This window comes from Geotrypetes seraphini, chromosome 2 (genome assembly GCF_902459505.1).
Source record: "Geotrypetes seraphini chromosome 2, aGeoSer1.1, whole genome shotgun sequence".
Classification (NCBI taxonomy): Eukaryota; Metazoa; Chordata; class Amphibia; order Gymnophiona; family Dermophiidae; genus Geotrypetes; species Geotrypetes seraphini.
In genome coordinates, this window is record NC_047085.1 from 72,979,511 (window position 1) to 73,000,824 (window position 21,314).

Consider the following 21,314-nt stretch of genomic DNA (forward strand, 5'->3'; position numbering starts at 1 on the left):
AAACTTCGTTTGAAGCGATTTACTTACTTGTGATGCCGAAGAGGAGAGGCCGCAGCACCGCTGGAGCCTCGCGGCGTTCAGCGGTCCCCTCGTTCGGCAATATTGAAGATCTCCTGCGTCGGATGCAGGATATCCCGGCAGCGTCGGCACACCCCCCCCCCCCGCTGGAGATGCCTCAGAGGGGCGGAAATGAGGTGATCTCCTTGGGGCTAGAAACTACGCTGAGCCCCGACGCTAGGGCACCTCCCCCACCTCCTCAGGTTACCAGCTCCCCACGAGTGGAGGAGCTGCTGGAAGAAGGCAAGCACCTATCCTCGGAGGCTAGGAAGAACAGAGAGGGGAGCGTGGAGATGGACTCCCTGAGTTTTCAGGTGAGTCCAAGAAGCACCGAGGACTTGGAAACATCAGGGATTATTTCAGCCCAGCAGAAGGATTGCCAGAAACAGCTGATAACCGGTGAGACTATTCAAACTTTTAATCTCTCATATGTTATTGAAAAACCCAGAGAAGTAACACTGGACTCAATCTGGGATTTAGTTGCTGACCTAGCCAAGTCTGTTAAGCCCCAGCTTTTGCAGCTGGAAAATAAAATTACTCTTCAAGAAACTGAGATAAAAAATATAAAAGTTGAAATTGATGAATCCAAGAATTCTATTGTGAATATACAAAAGGAGTTAAAAGCATCAAAACAGTTTAGTGAAGCAATAGTAAAAGATAACACAAATTTGCGTAGAAAATTGGAAACTTTGGATAACTTTTCTCGTAATAATAATCTCCGACTGATTAATTTTCCTAGGATAGCCTCGGTGACACCTAGGGATATGTTGAAACGTTATATGTTGGAGATTTTGGGTATTCCAGAGGATACATTACCACCACTTACTCAAGTATATTACCTACCAATGAAAGCTATTAAATCACCATCTAAACAACAGGAGGATAATCAACCACTTAATGTTTCAGCAATCTTGGAACTTTCGGATAGAGAGCTTGCATCTCCGGCAACATTGCTTCTTACTGTGGCTCTTGCACCAGATAAAAACTGGTTGCTTAGATTGTTCTTTAGAAATAAAATGAAAGAATTTCTTGGACATAAAATATTAATGTTTCCAGATTTGGCACGGGAAACCAAGAGAAGAAGGCGAGAGTTTCTTTTGATGAAGCCAGGTGTTACATCTCTTGGAGGGACTTTTTTTCTACGACATCCTTGTAAATGTGTAATACAATACTATATGAAGAAATATGTATTCTTTGAGCCATTCCAGTTGACAGCCTTTCTGGCAGGAACTCGACTGGATGAAGAGAAATCAAAGTGAAGTGCAATTGAATAAATGATATCCTTCCTCAGCCAAGGGATCTTGTTTTCCTAATATTTGAATTGATATTTGTTAGCATTTGTTAATATATCCGCCACATCCTTCTTGGATCTAATTTAGAGGACTTGAGCTGAATTTAAGCTAAACATTTATTTGATTTGATTTGATTACTATGTATTTTACCTTTGAGTATTATTTTCCTGCTTTTCTTCAACTTTCTGTACAAGTGGATACTTGATTTATATTTGATAAATAAAAATAAAAAAAAGTGAAAAACTATCTAAACACTTTCTGCATGTTGCACTGATTCAGCTGTGTACAGCTGAAATTATCAGAAGCAATTAAGGAAATATTTATAAACTTTAACGAGTTTTATAAACTATAACTCATGCAAAGTTTCTTTAATAAGACATTACTTTTTTCTGCAGCCCTCCAAGTACCTACAAATCCAAAATATGACCTTGCAAAGGGCTTAAACTGAAACTGTTGATTTAGATAGTTCCTTTTTTAGAGACTAGTTTTTTTCTACTTCTTAACCACTAGTAGTCGTGGCCGAGTGGTTAAGGCGATGGACTAGAAATCCATTGGGGTCTCCCCGCGCAGGTTCGAATCCTGCCGACTACGAGCTCTTTTGTGGAAATTATTTGCAGCTCTTTATAATAAAAACAAATGATAATTTGCAATAATATGAAGAGAAAATCATGTCAAACATGAGAACCACCCAGGGATAGTAATGTTGCTTTATAAAATGCAAGGGACTACCAGGTCGCATTTTGCGTTTATTTTACTTACCAAAAAAAAAAAAAATCAAAAATTTTTTTAACGTATGTCTAGAGACGTACACTAGTAGTAATACACTCAGAGCTCGTGCGAACCACGAAGATTCCGGAACAGGATAGTGTAGCTTAACGTCCCGCCACAGTGCGATCACAGCCAAATTGCGAGCTCCCAGACGAACGACTCGCTTCCACAGTAATCTACGCAGCGCGCGACCTAACCTTCGTGTGTTTAAGCGCGCGCGGCAGCCCCTGGCAACGGTCGGCGCTATAGCCAGGAGAGCTTGTGCGCGCGCGCAGGCGCTGGTTGCCCAGTATGGCGGATGATCTGGATGAACTGCTTGATGAAGTGGAGTCCAAGTTCTGCAGAAGCGAAGTGCTGCGAGCCGAGGCATCGGGCGGTTCCAGGAGCGGTGACAGCGGAAGTCAAGGGAGGGTGGAGAAGAACAGGTCAATATGCTGGCGGTCTTTTCCTGCCGATGTCGTCGTCATCATCGAAACGGTCCCGGGACACTAGGCATGCATTCCCTAAACCAAGCCGAGGCCAGGACACCTTTAGTAGTCTGTGGCTGTGGCTCTCCCCAGCCCAGCACTAGTTAAATTAATTTGGCTTAATGTACCAGGACACACGCTGATAAGGATAATCCACTAAACCTTCCTTGATAACTAGTGTTGTTACTTAGAAATCCCTCTGAATGATGTACATTTATAAAGTAGTAGTAGTGAAATAAGCTATTTGTAAAATAATCCTTCTATCCTTCTGTTTAGGCTCTTACTTCAGAACTGTAACTTGCAGGGGCTAGAGTTTGACAAATCCCAGATGTTTTCTTTCTCTAAGCCAGTGTCTAGCAAACTTTGCGAAGCCACAACACACTAAAGTGGGGTCCACGGCTCGAGGGCATCCAGAAGAACGTGGACATTGACACGATGATGTCACACGCATGCGCGAAGGCCCTCCAGATGGGGCCCTGAGCCACCAGTGGGGGATGTTGGAAGGGACGAGGCGTGGAGAGGAGAGGCGCTGGTACCAGCTGATTGTCTACACAGGATGTGTCTCTGGCTGTGAGGCACATCCTGTGGACCACATGTGTCAAACACAAGGCCCGCAGGCCGAATTCGGCCCGCCTGGCTATTTTATGCAGCCCCGGTGACTGTGTGCTGGCTTGAGGCTGATGTGGCGTTTCCCCTCATTGCCACCCCTAGGCGTTTTACTTTCTGTCCGGCTCCCTTCTCCTCACTGCAGCAGTTGTTTCTGTGCACAAAGCTGCGGGCGGTAACTTCTCGCACATCTCGTGCCTCATCTGGAAGCTTTCCCTCTGATGTTGCGTGTATATATTGTGTGTATATATGAAAAATGAATGGAAAAAATGGTATTACAATTAGTACTATTATGGGGGCGGGGTCTGGCCATGACTTAGCCTGTTTTAGATTTCAGTCCCTTAATGTGATTGAGTTGGACACCCCTGCTATAGACAATCAGCCGACACCTCTCCTCCTCCCTGGCGTCAGGCAGTAGTACACAGTTTACGATACACTGCTCTAGTGATGATTATATTACATTACATTACATTACATTAGTGATTTCTATTCCGCTTGTGCCTTGCGGTTCTAAGCGGATTACATTAGAATATGGCTGGTCATTTCCAGGCGATGACAATACAATTATTTGTATAACTTTACAAACTTTGCATACCTAACTTTACATAACTTTTCGTACATAACTTTACATAACTTTACGTGGTGTTACTTTGTGTTACTTTACATTATCCTTACCGTGCTTGCATAACTTGCATTAAGTTTACATAATTTATCTTACATTAAGTTTACATAATTTATCTTACATAATTTATCTTACATAACTTTACAAGACTTTACGTAGAGTTATTTTATGTTATTTTACCTTATTATTCCAATACATTGCATAACTTACATTACATGATATTACAAGGCATAACCTTATGTTATATTACAACGCATAACCTTATGTTACATTACATAACATTACAAAGCATAATCTTATGTTACCAAAAAGATCGTCTGTTCCTAGGTTTTTATATCTGATTTTTCGGTATTTGGGGAAACTGTGTTTCTAGATATGAATTGGCTTTTCGCCCGTTGCTACTAGATTAGATGTTGCCTATGGGGACGAGATTGCAGTTGGTTGTGAGTTGCAGGAGGTAGATGATGGTAGATTATAATATTGGAATATGTTTTTTGAATAGTATGGTTTTTATATCTTTTCGAAACGCTTTGTAGTCCGTAGTTGTGGTCAGCAGCTTGGATATGATGGGGTCAATTTTCGCGGCCTGTGTAGCAAGTAGGTTGTCATATAGCTTTTTGCGTTTTGTGCCTTTGAGTGAGGGGTAGGTGAATGGGGTCTGGGTTCTCCTTACTCTAGTTGAGAGGTTTCGGGTTAGGCGGCTGTTTAGGTAGAGAGGTGCTGTTCCGTTTAGTGCTTTGAATAATAGACAGTATAGTTTGAATTGAGTTCTTGCTTGTATCGGTAGCCAGTGTGAGTCGAGATAGGCATTAGTGATGTGATCGTATTTTCCTAGCGAGTAGATAAGTCTGAGTGCTGTGTTCTGTACTGTCTGTAATTGTTTGGTCATGTAAGCTGGGCAGGGTAGGTAAAGGCTGTTGCAGTAGTCTACAAGTCCTAGTACAAGTGATTGGACTAAGATCCTGTATTGTATTTTGTCAAAGAATTTTCTTATTTTTCGCAGGTTGCGCATGGTGTAGAAGGCTTTTTGGATGGTTTTGTTAGTATGAGTCTGCATTGTGCATCTCCTGTCTATCGTTACTCCCAGGATTTTGAGTGCTGGCTGTATTGGGTATGTGATTGCATTTGTCATCAGATCAGTTAAGGTAGGTTCTTTGTCTTTTTCTAGCAGCAGGAATTTGGTTTTATCCGTGTTCAGTTTCAGTTTGTGGTTGGTCATCCATGTTTCTACCGTTTCCAGAGTTTTTTTCAGTCGTCCTGATGAGTTGGGGTCTTGGGTATTGAAGGGGAGAAGGATTGTTATGTCGTCTGCGTAGCTGAATGAGACTATATTTAGGGAGTCTAGAGTGGTGCCCAGTGAGGATACGTAGAGGTTGAAAAGTATGGGTGATAATGGAGATCCTTGTGGTACTCCACAGGGGTTTGACCAAGGGTCAGATATGTGGTCTTTTGTCTTTACTTTATAAGTTCTAGTTTTAAGGAAGCCTTGGAACCAGTTGAGTACCAAACCTGTGATCCCTATGGCGTCTAGTATCTGGAGTAGTATGTTGTGATCCACTAGGTCAAAAGCTGCTGAAAGATCTAGTTGGATAAGTAGTATCCTGTTCCCTTTGCTGAGGTGTTGGTGGGCTATATCCATTAGAGATACAAGTAGTGTCTCTGTGCTGTAGTTTTTTCTGAATCCTGATTGTGATGGGTGTAGTATGTTGTGGTCTTCTAAGTAGTTGGTGAGGTATTGTGCTACAAGACCTTCTTGTAGTTTGATATATAATGGGATTGAAGCGATGGGTCTGTGGTTGGCTGGATTATTGTTTGGAGCTTTGGGATCTTTCGGTATGGGGGTGATAATAATCTCGCCTAGTTCTGGTGGGAAGTGACCATCTGTGAACGTGGATTGTAGCCAGTTCATGAGGTTAGCTTTGAACTTGATGGATGCGGTTGTTAGCAGGTACGATGGGCAGCTGTTTAGGTCGCAAGAAGTTTTACTATATTTGTTGTATAGTCGAGTCATGTCGTTCCATTGTACTTTGGGGAAGTTAGTCCAGGTTCTGTCAGCTACTATGGCTTCATCTATTGTTGGTGTTGTTGTAATCTCATCGAGGAGGGTTAGTGAATTGTTGAATGTGGATCTGATATTGATGATTTTGTGCTTGAAGTAGTCTGCTAATTGGTGGGCTGAAGGAGATTGGTTTCCTTGAGTAGCTAGGAAAGGTTTGGTGTCCGTGAGTTTTCTTACAATATTGAAGAGTATTTTTGAGTCTGGGTTTTCAGTGCCTATTAGTTTGGAGTAGTATGCTTTCCTTTTTTCCTTTAGTTTGATATTATATTGTTTGATTTGGATTCTCCATGCTACTTTTGTTTGGTCTTGTTTCTGTTTTTTCCATATTCTTTCGAGATGTCTGCATTGTCTTTTTAAATGGAGAAGTTCGGCGTCGAACCATTTGTCTGAAGGTCTACAGATTTTGTTTTTTGTTTTTATTGGTGCTAGCTCGTTCAAAGTAGCTTCGCTATTGTACTATTGTTCTTAGATTAGCAAAAATAACCTTTTCAAGCACATATATATTTGTCTTAGTCATAGTTTCAGGGTAAGAATGTTCTAGAAATATAAGTAGACTCTCAGTTAACTGGCACCCATGGAGATTGATAGAGGCTGGATAAATGTAGTTTCTGGTTGCTTGAGAGTTACTATTAAAAATAGATCTGGCTAATAATATACCCAATACTATGCCATACCATAAAGTGCTCCAGACAAACTACCGGATATGTGATAGGCAAAGCGTGTGGTAGGCAATTGCAGGTGTGTCGTAACAAGTTTACATTTAAACATCCGCCAAAAATTGATTTCATTTTCATTTTTATTTAAGGTATTACTACTTAGATTTTTTTCTGGTTGTTTGAGAGTTGTGGTTAATTGAGTTCCGGTTAACAGAGAGTCTACTGTACATGATTTCTGATAGCATATGCTTTGTGAAGAAATTGAAGATCTCTGGATTCAAAGGTAGTACACTATATTACCCATGGATTATTCCTGTTATAAAAAAGGTGTCGTTTCTCTCTCTCTAGAATTAATAGGGAACTATTATCGTACTGTGAGTTCTCAATGCTTTGTTTTGTATGGAAAAAGTAGATGGAGGAAACTTAAGTGCTGCATTTACATGCATCTCTACTTGGGATTAGCAGAATACAAAGGAAGATGACATAACTATGTGGATGGGGAGAAATCCTGTAAACAAGTCATGCATCTTGCTAGTAGCTTGGCGAGATCCTTATTGGTTTGGACAGGAAAAAGTGAATGGATTGGATGGGTCAGATAATCTTTCTGTTTGTTGTACTGGTAATGCTAATGTAGTTTCATATTCATTCCGTTCTCATTATTCATGATAGTATGGTTCCTGGAAAAGTTTGCGAATTGCAAAATCGCAAATAATGGGATGCATCTATGGGAAAACAGGTTGGGTTCCAGCGGTACATTTTGCACCTCAAAACCGTGTAAAGTGAATACTATCCTGCAAGGGCTAGAATTTGACATACCCAGACGTTTTCTTTCTTTTGGCCAGTGTCTCGCAAACTTTGCGAAGCCACGGTACACTAAACTTGGTGTCTACGGCTTGAGGGCATCCAGCAGTGCGTGGACGTTGACACGATGTTGATAATGGATCCTATAGGGTTAGGTTCTTACATTTAGAATGTTGCAAACATTTTTTTTATTTGCAGTACTGGTTATAAAAGTGACATTCTTAAAAAAATTGCACACAACAATGCTGAAAAAAAATTTACTCCCCTTGCTATGTTTGCAGGGATTAGGGCACAGCCCCCTCGCAAATAACAATAGTTTGAGAATAACTTTAGGACTGACTCTAAACCACCCTGCCTCCCAGACCTCTCCACATCTTACTTTTTAAGCCTGGTGATCTAGCAGTGAAGCGGGTCAGGAGCATGGCTGCCATGAATTCCCACTACAGTCACATATTTTATAGGTGGTAAGGGCTTGTATCCTGGGATACAGAGGGAGGAGCCTAAGGCCCTGATTGACTCAGACGCCACAGAGCTGGAGGGACCAAACTTCCCTCCTGCTCTCTTTACACAAAGTTACTGGGGGGGGGGGGTTGGGAGAGCATCCAGTGGCAGGAGGGAATGGACATCCCTTGTGCCTTTTTTTTTTGGGGGGGAGCATAGGGGATGGTTCGGGGGGTGGTACCTGGCATGGCATGGTGGGGGCCTTCATCCTGCCAATTTTTTTCTTATGCGGGAGGGGGGGTCAACTAGGCAGAAGGGAGAAGGGCATTGCTCCTGCTGATTTTCACTGGTACGGGGAGGGGGTTGGTCTCCAGTGCTAGACTGGCCAAGTGGGGGGGGGGGTGCTTTTTTTAAATGGAGCCGATATTGTGCATGCGTAACACATGCACAGCATCTGTGCCCATTAAAAAAGTGCCAGTAAGACAAAGTGACTGGTCTTGACCAGTCACTTTTTTTAATTGCTTTTTTTGTATATTGCTAAGCGATGTTAGTGCATCAATCGCTCCAGTAGTTTGCATGGGGTTTTAATATTAAATAGCTAATTTGCATGGCTGGATCAGAAAATGGGCAATCAAGGGGAAAACACGCAGAACCATGACTGGGATGTAGTTATACCAGGCTATAATCTGTTCAGGAAAGGCAGAGTAGGAAGAAAAGGAGGGGGAGTAGTGTTATATGTTAAAGATCATATTAAAGCCCACAATTGCAGGATCTGCAGGGTAAGGAAGAGGCCCTGTGGATCAATTTGAAAAGAGGGAATAAAACTTGAATATATTTACATTAGTGTGATAAAACAGGCCTTCTTCACAGACAGAAGTGGACAGAGATTTAATAGTAGACATTCAGAATATATCTAAAAAAGGGGAAATTTTACTAATAGGCGATTTTAACATGCCGGATGTTGATTGGGGTATCCCTATTACGGGGTCTTCTAGAAGTAGGGAGATCCTGAATTCTCTACAAGAACTGTTCCAGCAGATGGTAATGGAACCCACATGGGAAGGAGTCATACTAGACTCAGGCCCTCTTTTTCTAAGGTGCACTAACTGATTTATTAAGGTGCGCTAATGCTGAGTCTCTACAACCTCTCTCTTAGAACCAGGCTTACTAAGGGTTAGGCACTAGGCCAGTATTCTCCCCTTGGAGGATTATAAGAAAAGTAGCATCTATCCTTGGTTCAAACCAAAGGAGGCTACATTCCAATATTGCTAGGTCTTTAACTATATGGCATGACATTTGTGATACGCATTTTTTCATTTACTGCCATCTATAAAGCTGTAACCAAGTCTTTAGTTCATACCTTTGCCAAACACTACTGTTTGGACCAATCCTCAACCCAGGACTTTCAATTTGGACAATCGGTTTTAAGAAACTTATTTTCTTTATAAAGTGCTACCTCCACCCACATAAGGTCTATAGCTTGGGACTCACCTTCAAGTGGGGCTCCATTTCTACTGCTTATCTCCGGAGAAAGCGCAGTTGCTTACCTATAACAGGAGTTCTCCATAGACAGAAGGGGAATGCAGCCACACTTGCCCGCCCACCTTCCCCCCATTAAGTTTTCTTTCTTGCTAGGGGACAAAACTAATGACCAGGAGGAAGGGGCTCCAGAGATAGTCTCCCTGCACATGCTCAGTACGGTTTTTTACTATATCTTGGGAGAGAGCACCAACTCTCAGGCTCGGTCAAGATATTTCACCTTCAAGTGCGGCTGCATTCCCCTGTTGCTACAGGTAAGCAATTGTGCTTTCATTATAGAGTCTGAGTCTTCTTAAGCCCCTAACAGGGACTTCTTGAAAAGCTATGTTTTCAGACCTTTGTAAAAAAAAAAAAAAAAGATGGGCCACGATAAAGGGGCTGAGGCCTGTGGCAGATAGGAGTGTCAGGGAGGAATGTGCAGTTTGGAAGCGATTAGTCACAATTAATTTTTAAATCAAGACCACTTAATAATGCATTGATCATAGTGTTAACCACAATTAACATTCAGCCCTACCTTTGAAATATTTTGACAATAAGGGGTTGTTGGCAATTATACAAGACCTGGACAGACTTGCACAGTCTGTGTCTGTATATGGCCGTTTGGTTGAGGATGGTCTGGGGAGGGCGTCAATGGCGTAGATGGGCTGGAGTGAGCTTTGATGGAGACTTCAGTAGTTGGAACCTAAGCACAGTACCGGGCAGAGCTTTGGATTCTTGCCCAGAAATAGCTAAGAAGAAGAAAGAAAAAGTTTTAGATAGAATCAGGTTGGTCAGATTGGATGGACCATTTGGGTCTTTATCTGCCTCATCTACAGGTACTATATATAATCATGGAATAAATATTCACAAACTACTGGGCATACTGCATTAAGTTTCTATAAATTGGCATAGCCAAACAATAGAGACAGTTTTACCAGTCTTCAAAAAGTATGGCAGCGTGTACCTGAAGTAGTTCAAGTCTAGATTCTGAAAGGAAGTGATCAGTGTTTGTGATTGGCAGTCTTAATACAGTCACTGTTTTTCTTAGCACAAAAGGCATTGTGGATCCACTCTAATCTATGCTGGTCTTGCAAATCTGATATGGGCGCGCATTGGACCATCTTTTATTCTAGTTTACTAATATGCAACTATTTTGGCAGACGGGGGCCAACATTCAGGAAATCCTTCAGAGCAGATACTACTTTCCTACTTGACAATTATCCTACGATCATTTATCATAGGAGCTGCTGAAACACATAAGGCTGCTTGTTAAACATATTACTTGCAATTTCTGTACAATGTATGCTAGGAAATAAGAAAGGTTCTTTGTTATTAAATGAGTATTTTTTGTGGAACTCGGTATATGTCACCTATAGCTACAAAGAAATGACTGTAGAGAAACAGAATAGATAGTTTTTATGTTAATTTGGTCCCCTGTATGTAGATATTCCATCAACATGTCTCATTGTCAAGTTTTCTTAGCAGAATACAAAAGTAGATTGCCAGGCCTGTCTTCTGTGCAGTATAAATTTGATGTTGTCACTATTGCATCAAATGCAATCCTCTGCCTCCAGTACTGCCCATCTGCTGCTGCCCAGATGGATGCCCCATGCCCGTGGATAATTGGGGGAAACCATCCCATGTCATTCTTTAGTGTCTGTCTCAACCTCTGTCCTTCTACACCAGCATTCTTCAATACAAGGCATGAGGATCAGTGGCTGTGCCCATTCATAGTACTAGAACAATATTAGGAGCTCAAAAATAAATTGCTTGTGTTGAAAAGTCAATATACCAAATGCAAACACAAGTCTATTTGTTCATAAAAAGGTACACACATTACACAAAACACTCTACTAGTGCATTCAATTAATAAAGTGCTCAGTCACCAACCAAACAGTGTCATATAAAATGCCAGCAATAGTTGTCAAGAGGGACCATCATCGCACTACAAAAGTCCCTCTCACTGCCCTCCATACAAAAAATACAAGAGAAACTGCTTTTTGTATTTGTAATTCAAAAAATTACTTATCTGTTTCAAATGAAGTCACTTATGGGGGCAGACGCTTGGCGATACAATAAACTTAAGCATCACTCAAATCCATTTTAAATGCTGTGGAACCCTTTGAGAATCCATGTTCAATAAACTAATTGGTCTCCCTTCAACTCGAGTTTCGCTCGAAGCGTCGTCAGGAAGAGGGCATAATACAGCCAAGGAGTTCACTGCGGTTAACCATGGGAATGGGGACAAATTCTGTCTCTAGGTTGTACATCGTTAGTCTGGTAATACTGATATGTCTGCTGAAACCTGTCCGCCTTGAGATGCCCTTCTGGTAGTGAAACTACCAACAGCATAGCTTTCAGCTTCTCAGATGTGCACAAGCCCCCTGTACCATGATGAAAAATTTCAGCTTGAAGGTGATAGAATAGAAGTTGTAAAGGATTTCAAATCCTGGGCTCTTTCATAAAGAAAGAAGCAACTAGCAGGGAAGAAATACTCCGCAGAAAAGCACTTGGTTGTTCTTCAATGAAGGCTCTCAACAAAGTATTCAAAGGCAAGGAAATAACACTATAAATGAAGATCAGACTTGTCCACACACTCATTTTCTCAGTTGTCAATTACGGATGCGAAAGCTGGACATTACGGAAAGAAGATTGACTCATTTGAGCTTTGGTGCTGGAGAAGGATTTTGTGTGTGCCATAGACTGCCAGAAGAACTAACAAATTGATACTGAAAAAGATAAAAACCGGCTATGTCACTCGAAGCTCAAATGATGAAGTTACGACTATTATTTTGATCACACCATCAGAAGAGAGATCACTGGAGAAGGACATCATGTTTGGGAAGATAGAAGGAAACAGGCAAAGAGGGCGACCTGCAATCAGATGGTTGGACACGTTGAAAACAACCATGGGGATGACGCTGGAGGACTTTTTCGGACTAGCACAAAACTGATTTCTTTTTAGATCCTCAATTCATCAAGTTGCAAGGACTCAAACATGAGTCGATGGCATCTAACAACAACAACCTCCAAAACTTGCTTCCCAGAATTTTTTTGACTCTTGGGTAGATTTTTTGGGCTGTTTTATCGGCGGCTATATTGGATTTTCCCAGTTTTGGATTAAACATCTGCTTCGAAAAACCTCTGATTTGACTGGAAAACACTAGGGATGGACTCCTCTAGTGGAGATACCCCTATATCATTCCAGATTTGTGATGGATGGCCGGCTGATCAGCGGTCATGCGTTACGTGCCACGGTGCATGTGAGGGAGGGGTGGGAGCTGCGGGCTTAGCCCCATCTTTCACCAGTAAGACTGGGGGATTGCAAAGGCCCCTTGGGGGAAAAAGAAGCCCCCTGGAGCCTTAGGAAGGAGTGAGGGTGATGCACAAGTGCGTGGACACTGCGGAGCCCAGACAAAAGCATAGTGGGTCCCGGATGGGCACCTTGGGGGTCCCTAGTCAGGGATTTATCCCAGACTTTGTAAGCTTTTTATGGCAATCATATTTAAACTGTCAGGGTTCTTATTCCTTGGCTGGGGGATGCTAGGGGCTGTGCAAGGGGACATGGTCTCTCCCAGTGCACGTTTGTCACAGAAGTGGTTGAACAAGAGCCAGAGAACCAGTAAAGTACTAGCTAATAAGTAAGGACTATCTTTGATTTGTATATGTTATAAGTTGCAAGCCTGGTATTGTAAGTACAGTAATCAGAATTCTGTCCATTCTGTGTTAAAATGAAAACATAAATAGTATTTTTTTAAAGTCTGTTAATATGTCCATAGGTGAAAATTTATTTGACTATTTCATATATTTTATGTTTTCACAGATCTTCTAATTCAGTTGTTAGAAATTCAAAAGAAGATGATGATATAGAAGGTATAATTGAAGATATATTCCATAGTGTCAGCTTTGATGAAGAATTGGTGGTAAGGCCATGCATATTGAACTTGGTTTTCCTCCCTTATTATATTACTATCATATTCATGTGGAGATATTGGCCTTAATTGATTTAGGGGCTGCTAGAAACTTTATTAGCTGTGAGTTTGCTCACCCTCATAGAATATTGTTGAAGCCAAAGTCTTTGCCAGTCCATTAACCATGGAGATATTAATTTGGACCTAATGGTGAGTACCTTGATGCTCTGAGACCATTTTATTATAGACTCTGCTCTATCCTTTTCAGGTTATCTTGGCTTTAGGAGCACAATTTCTTGTATGACTGGTGTATTAGAGGGATAGAATGGGTAGATATGAATTGGTTGTTTATTCTTTTGAAAAGTAAAAAGACAAAGGGAAACACCATGAAGTTACTAAGTAATACATTTTAAAACAAATCAAAATTATTTTTTTCACTCAACTCACAACTGAGTTCTGGAATTCATAGCTGAAAAATGTAGTAGAAGCAGGCAGTTAGCTGAGTTTAGCAGAGGTATAGGAAGAATTCTCCAAGAACAAATACCATTAATACTTTCAAATAGTTTAATAATAATTTGTGATCCCGCTTTTTCAAATTACAAAGCGACTAATAAAAAAAAACAACAGAAAACAGGGAAATACAGACATATTAAAAATTAATTATATCAATAAAGACAAGTATAAAAGACACACAAGACAGATATACACGAGAGGAAAGAGGGAAGGAACTACAATAATCAAAGAAAAAAAACCCAAAAGGTAGGTAGTTCAAGATATTCTGCTTTGACAAACCAGAATTCAATTGCAAATTTCTTCTCTATACAAAAAAATACCCTCCTGAAAATTTGACATCTGGCAAAGAAAAAGTTGCTCTATTTAATGCTTTTTGAACCAAAGTGATTGCTAGTGTCAAAACTGAAATATAAGGCTTCAAAGATAGTAAAATTTGTTAATAATATTTTTAATGCTCTGTTTGACTTGCAATATCTTTGCAAATAAATGAAAGCAGGTCTTGAAATTTTCTTAGATGAATTGTAATCAATAGTTAAGCAGGTGTACCAAGCAAGAAGTTACCACTTAAATTTGTTACAAATCTATGGCACCCCAAAAATGAAGCCAAAAATTAGCGAATTGAATTTTTGGCTAACTTTGGCATTGAGGCATCAGAAGAGTGCTTAACCTAGACTTTTAAAACTCTAAAAGTTTATTAAGTACAAAAAGTTGCATCAGTAGACTAAGGGCTCCTTTTACAAAGGTGCGCTAGTCGCTACCGCCTCCTCTTAAGCAGGCGGTAATTTTTCAGCTAGCGCACACTAATCTGGTGCATGCGCTAAAAATACTAGCGTACCTTTGTAAAAGGATCCCTAAATTTCAGGCTGATGTTAGCAATACTCTGTGTATTGGTCCTTGAAGTTGCCCATTTGTTTCATACGACACGCACAAAAATGTGAAGGCCTTTACTTAGTCACCTCTTACTACATGAATTTCAGGTTTTAGGGGTTGAAACTTTGCATGGCTTAGTGCCATAAATTAAGGTACCTACATACCAAGTTTCATTAAAATTGAAGATGGTAAGGTGGGGACCACTTATACAGTTGACATGGACTGACCCTATAAGTAGTCTTAATTTTTATTACTCCGCACTCGACGTGATCGATCATGAAAATATGAAACAAACCCATCATACACTGCACCTTCTATTCCCATCTGTATTAATTTTTGTAATATATCAATGTCTACTCTTTTGTGTCAATTTGTCTTGTTCTGGTGGTGATTTTTGGGGGGGCATTTAATACAAAACAGCAAATCCAACTCCAAACACAACACTAAGGGCTCCTTTTACAAAGGCGTGTTAAGGCCTTAATGCACGTAATAGCGTGCGCTAAGTTGCCACGCGCACTAGCCGCTACCGCTTCCTTTTGAGCAGGCGATAAATTTTCGGATAGCGCACACTAATCCGATGCGTGCACTAAAATGCTTAGCGCACCTTCATAAAAGGAGCCCTAAATATTAACTACTTCCCTATCTTATTGGTCTGGGTCTTCCAGAGGTTGGCACATCAGCTTGGAAGAAGCATACTGGAGCAGTACAGGTCTATACTAACTTTTACTGTGCTGGTGATATCACTAAGGTCCTGATGTTCTAAACTTACTGTCCCTTTAATGATCGATGTTAAACCAGTTTAGTATCAAAGTATTTTAGCTTCCAATGCACTCCAAAATTACCACCAGGTCTGAAGGTGCTGGTAGTGTGTTTAAACGTGTTTCAGGCGCGTGTGTTAAAAGTGCGTAAAAGGTGTCCACCAGCAGGTCTGGGCTGCTGATTGTATGAGAGATGAAGATACATTTATCATTCTTGATGGGGGGTGCCATATAAGCGTGTGTTAAAAGCACGTCTCATGCATGTGTTTAAAGGTGCACCTCATATGCTTGTGTTAAAAGTGTATGCTGACAGGTCTGGGGCTGCTGATTGCATGAGAGGTGGAAGTTATTTTCTATTTTTTTTTTAATTCTTTATTCATTTTTAAGCTTTCATCAAGTGTACAAAATTCATATTAACATAAAAGCAACCCTCCCCCCACCCTCCCTCTAAGCCCATTATTAATTGTAAGATCATAATCCCTCCAACAGAAACCCTCCCCCCTCTCAACACTAAGTGGTGTATAATTAATAGAAAAAAATGGCATTTAATCATGACAAAAAGATGTTAATGGCTCTCATATTTTTATAAAATTTTTATAATTTCCATTCTGTACCGCCAGTGATCTTTCCATTCTATATAGGTGACACAACGAATTCCACCAGAAATTAAAATTAAGTCTACTGTGGTCTTTCCAGTTATTAGTAATATGTTGGATGGCAACTCCTGTCATGATCAATAAAAGTTTATTGTTACACGATGATATCTGACTCTTTTTTCTCATAGACATTCCAAATATCACAGTATCATAAGATAACGCTTCATGATTTTCCAATAAACAATTTATTTGATCCCAGATTGAATTCCAAAAGGCTAAGATATGGGGACAGTAATACAAAGATGATCCAAAGTCCCTACATCAAGATTACAATGCCAGCATCTATTAGACAAGGAACTATTTAATTTTTGTAATCTAACTGGGGTCCAAAAAGCTCTATGTAAAAGAAAAAAACAAGTTTGCCTCATAGATGCCGACATTGTACATCTTATTCTCCAAGACCAAATTTGTGGCCATTGAGATGCTGAAATCTGATGCTTAATCTCAATGCTCCAAATATCCCTAAGATCATTTTTAGGCTTTTTTTTAACCAGATCACTAATAGTTTTATACCACTGCGTGGCCTGGTGACCGAAAAAGTCCGCCTGAAAACATAAAAATTCCATACTGTATTGGGTAGTAAGAGTTTTCCATTCAGGGAACCCTGCCTGAATGACCTGCTTCAATTGCAACCAACGAAAACACTGTGATTTATGAAGCCCAAATTTATGTTGCAATTGTGTAAAATCAAGCAGTTTACTATTAGAAATAACATCATTCAAAGTTCGTATTCCTGCAATTATCCAATGCTTCCAGACGATCTTGAATCCGCCAGTTTGAATCTTGGAGTTTAGCCATATGGTTTGATTTGTTGATTTGTTAATAGGAATAGCTGTTAAGTTACTGACAAATCGTAAGGTTTTCCAAGTATCCATTAAAATTCTATTTTCTTTATATAAACTGGACATCTTGATACTGAGAACATGAGAAAGATGTAAAGGAAACATGAGTCACCATTCCAAATATAACCAATCAGGAGTGTACTCAATGAGCTCCGGGAGGACCCAATACATACCTTGACGTAAAATATAGGCCTGATGGTACCTATAAAAGTTTGGAAAATTTACCCCACCCTCCTTAATTGGCTTTTGTAAAGATACTAAAACAATTCTAGGAGTTTTACTAAGCCAAATAAATTTAATAATAATCAAATTCAATTTTTTATAGAAAGACCCCTGAAAAAACACTGGTATCATACCCATTTGATAGCAAACCACAGGCAATATAATCATTTTAACAGTTTGAACTCTCCCCACCAAGATAAATGTAATGGATTCCAATGTTCACATAATTCTGTAACCTTTTTTAATAAAAGTTTTTCATTCTCTTTTACCGTATCATCCACTGTATTTTTAATCCATATTCCTAAATATTTTAATCCATCTTCCTTCCAAACAAAAGAAAATGAATCAAACATACTTTTTAAACAATGTACATTGAGTGGAAGAATTTCAGATTTATTCCAATTTATTTTGTATCCTGAAAATTTTCCAAACATTTCAATCAACTCTAACAGGCAAGGAATGGAGGAACCTGGATTTCTCAAATAAAGTAAAATATCATCGGCATATGCAGAGAGTTTATATTCCCAATCATTACGAGGAATACCCTGTATCCCCTTTGCCTGTTGAATAGCTAACAACAAGGGTTCCAAAATAAGCAAAGGAGATAGTGGACAACCCTGTCTAACTCCCCTATGCAAATGAAAACGATCCGATAAATTATTATTAATATATAATCTTGTCATAGGGGAGCTATACAAAGTTTGAATCATTTGAATAAATCCCAAACCTATACCAAACCATTCCAATGCCTGATACATGAATGTCCATTCCACTCTATCAAATGCTTTTTCCGCATCTAAAGATATGGCAAAAGCCGGTTCATTCATGCTTTTAGTTAAATTTAATGTGTGAAAAGCCAATCTAGTATTACTAGAAGAATGTCTGTTCGCAATGAATCCAGTTTGGTGTACATCAATTATGAAAGGGAGAGCCTTAGCCAACCTCAAGGCCAATGTTTTAGCTAATAATTTTCCATCCATATTAATTAAAGATATCAGCCTGTAATTTGAGACCAAAGTGGGATCTTTATTTGGCTTTGGCAAAACAATAGTCAAAGATTCTGCCATAATACCTGTAATACAACCCTTATTTAGTTGAAACTGATATAAATTTAGTAAATGGGGTAATAAAGAATTTTGAAATGTTTTATAAAATTCCACTGTAAAACCATCCCCACCTGGAGCGGATCCAACTCTTAAGAGACTTCAACGCTGTTTCTAATTCTTTTAATGATATAGGCTCATCTAAACTTCTTTTTATATGATCAGGAAGTTTTGGACCCTCTAAAAAATTTTAAAATTCCAAACCATTTTGAACTTTATCATCATAAGACTCGGAAGAATACAAATCTTTATAAAAATTAAGAAATTGACTTAAAATATTACTAATCTGAGTATGTGTATTTCCTTTTCCATTTTTTATTGCTATTATTTTTACTCTTCTTTTTTTTGCTTTAAGATAATTTGCAAGTAGTCTTCAATAATACAAGGTTTGCTGGGAAAACAAATCTTTCCTCGCCAATCTTGAAGAAATCTCATTATATTTCCCCTTTACCTTTAAAAGAGCTTGTAAAGTATCTTGCTGCCATTTATCAACTAATTTAGATTCCAAATATTTAATTTCTTTTTCCAAATCAGTAAGTTGTTTTTTAATATGTGCAGAATAGGAAATAATATGACCTCTCATAGTAGCTTTAAAAGCATCCCATAATATTTAGGTACTAATATCTTCTGAAGTATTTATTTGGAAAAACTCAGATACCTTTAACTTAAAATCTTCAAGAAAAGCTGAATCCGCAACCAATGTATTATCAAATCTCCATATTGATCTATTTTTATAATGTTCATCCAACCTAAATTTGATCCAAACCCCTCCATGATCCGACAAAATAATTGGATCAATGGAAGCATGTGTCACTTGCTGCACCAGTGAATTAGAAACCAAAATATAATCAATCCTTGAAAAAGACTTATGAACTTGTGAGTTAAAAAAAAAAAATACAGGAGCAGCATATATATCCCACAGAAGCAGTGTAGAAAAAAGCATTTGCTTATGATGTGCGCCCATGATGCGCTAAAATAGGGTATGCCTATGATTAATGCTCTTGCATGCATACGACACAACATTTCCTGGTGCATGTGTCGGTTGTTTTCTCCAATAACTGATCTGACGGAATTTCTGTGGATTTCTGCGTAGCTCATTTGCATTCAAAGGTTTTGCAGCATCACTCATTTTTTTTTTAAAATCAGAAAATTTACCAACACTACAACGATGCACAGGATTTTAATGGTAAGTTTAGAACATTGGGGACTAAGTTCAGTATTCTCTGAACACAGCCCCTCTAGTCTAGCAGGACTCAAAAAAAAGGAACTTGTCAGGTAAGAACAAATTTTCCTTTCTCACAGCTTTACTTTAACCATCTTCAGTTGTTTGTGGCATTGGTAGCAATGCTTCATTTCTATTTCATGATTTATTTTTCAGAATTACTGTTTTCATTTATTGTTTGTTTTGCAGAAACCAAGATCTCATACTTCAACTGAGTCAACTATGAAATCTTCCATCCAGATGAGTGGCAAAAAGTAAGTTCAGCCACAAAAGAAGCTAAGCATGTGTGCACATTGCCAAACTGATTTCTGTTTACATTCAAACAAAATGCTTATTAACCCAGAAGTCACTTCAGTTTCTCTTTTTTCAGATGATTTAATTTACTAATATTTATTTTTTTTGTAAAAGAAAGATATTGATAGTGATCCCAGTGCATTGCAACAATCTGATAGTTTTGTAATTAAGTAGCATATAGGAAATTTTGAAATAGTAAATAATTTTAGCAACAGAAGTGTTCGTGAAATCTAAATACATATCTAAACTAAAAGTCTTAATTAATAGCTCTGTATTTATTACTTGTTTAAATAATTAATCTCACAACTACCCACAGACATTCAAGAATTATTTTATGACAAGGTTTAATAAGGCAAGGAAATGAGTAATCAGGCTGTAGTACAGTTACATAGGATTTCCTAATAATTCGCATCTAATCTGACCTGACCTTTGTGAATCATTCTGTGCCTATTTAGATTCAAGGCGATTTACAATTAGACAAAAGCCCATACAACATGGGAAACTTACAGAAGAAGCCGTTATAACATTTTACAATTAAAGAAGAGATTAGGTAAGCATGGGGGGCTTGCAGGAGAACCGATACAGGCAGGATTATAAAAGTCAGAGCCTAGATAACCCTGGGAGGTCTAAACCAGTGTTTCTCAACAAGCGGTACGTGTACCCTTGGGGGTATGCGGCCTGGCCGCCGCCACCGGGGATCCCTCCCTGCCCGCCCACCCCCAGCTGAAGCCACTACTGGGAATCCCTCCCTGCCTACCTACCTCCCTGCCTGCCCGCTGCACCACCCCCACCCCCGAAGCTGACCCTGTTATTTCGCTGGAGCAGGACTGGCTCCCTCCTCCTCCCAGCAGCACTCCGTGCAGGGACACAGGCAGCAACTCACACACTGCATAACTGACCTGGAACCTCTCTGACATAAGAATTGACATCAGAGGGAAGGCTTATGGGCCAGCCACGTCCAGCGTGTGAATCGCTGCACGTGCCAACCCTGCACGGAGTCGCTGCTGGGGGAGGATGGAGCAAGTCCAGCTCCAACAAAGTAACAGGGTCGGCTTCGGAGGTGGTGCGGCAGACAGGCAGGAAGGGATCCCTGGCAGCGGCTTCAGTAGCGGGCAGGTGGACAGAGATCCCTTAGCGCCACCTGTGGCTTCTATGGACAGGTCGGGGGAGGGGGATGCAGGCGGGGCAGGCAAGGATCTCCGGCATGCAACTTAATTTTGGGACAAAGCTGGAAGGCAGGGAAGGGGGCATGAACTCGACACAAGAAAGGGAACGGGCATGAACATGGGAAACAGAAGGGAGGGAATAGAAAGGGAAAATTGATGGGCATGAGTGTGTGAGTGAGAGGGAAAGAGATGGTTCACATGGGGAAAGGAAGAAAGGAAAACTGGGCACAGAGAGAGAGGAGTGAGGTAGATGTATGGGGAATAGAAGGATGAGAGGGAGAAATGTTGGATATGGTGGTGAAGAGGGCAGATTGAAGAAGATGCAAGGGGGAGGAATGTTGGATATAGTGATGGAGGGAGAAATGTGGCATTGTGCTGGAGAGGGGTGATAGAAGGAGAAATAGGGATGGTGAGCAGTGATGAAAAATGCTGCACATGATCCAGGGGATATGAGAGGGAGAAATTTTGGA

At 39.9% G+C, this 21,314-nt stretch overlaps 1 protein-coding gene and 1 non-coding gene across 4 annotated transcripts in view; both read left to right on the plus strand.

Annotated features, from left to right (window-relative positions):
• Positions 1-1,858: 1,858 nt before the first annotated feature.
• TRNAS-AGA lies at positions 1,859-1,940 on the plus strand. The gene has a single exon. It is a non-coding gene; the product is annotated as a tRNA-Ser (tRNA).
• A 395-nt stretch (positions 1,941-2,335) lies between these two features.
• The window catches only part of C2H8orf37 (chromosome 2 C8orf37 homolog), a 62,408-nt gene continuing 43,429 nt past the window's right edge, over positions 2,336-21,314 (plus strand). Inside the window, exons 1-3 of one of the 3 annotated variants that reach the window (XM_033933680.1) lie at positions 2,336-2,542; positions 13,111-13,210; positions 19,574-19,638. In XM_033933680.1, the coding sequence (XP_033789571.1) occupies positions 2,409-2,542; positions 13,111-13,210; positions 19,574-19,638 (299 nt within the window). In that variant the 5' untranslated portion in view covers positions 2,336-2,408. The remainder of the gene's footprint in view (positions 2,543-13,110; positions 13,211-19,573; positions 19,639-21,314) is intronic. The other 2 variants (XR_004538339.1, XM_033933679.1) reach the window with 2 other exon arrangements.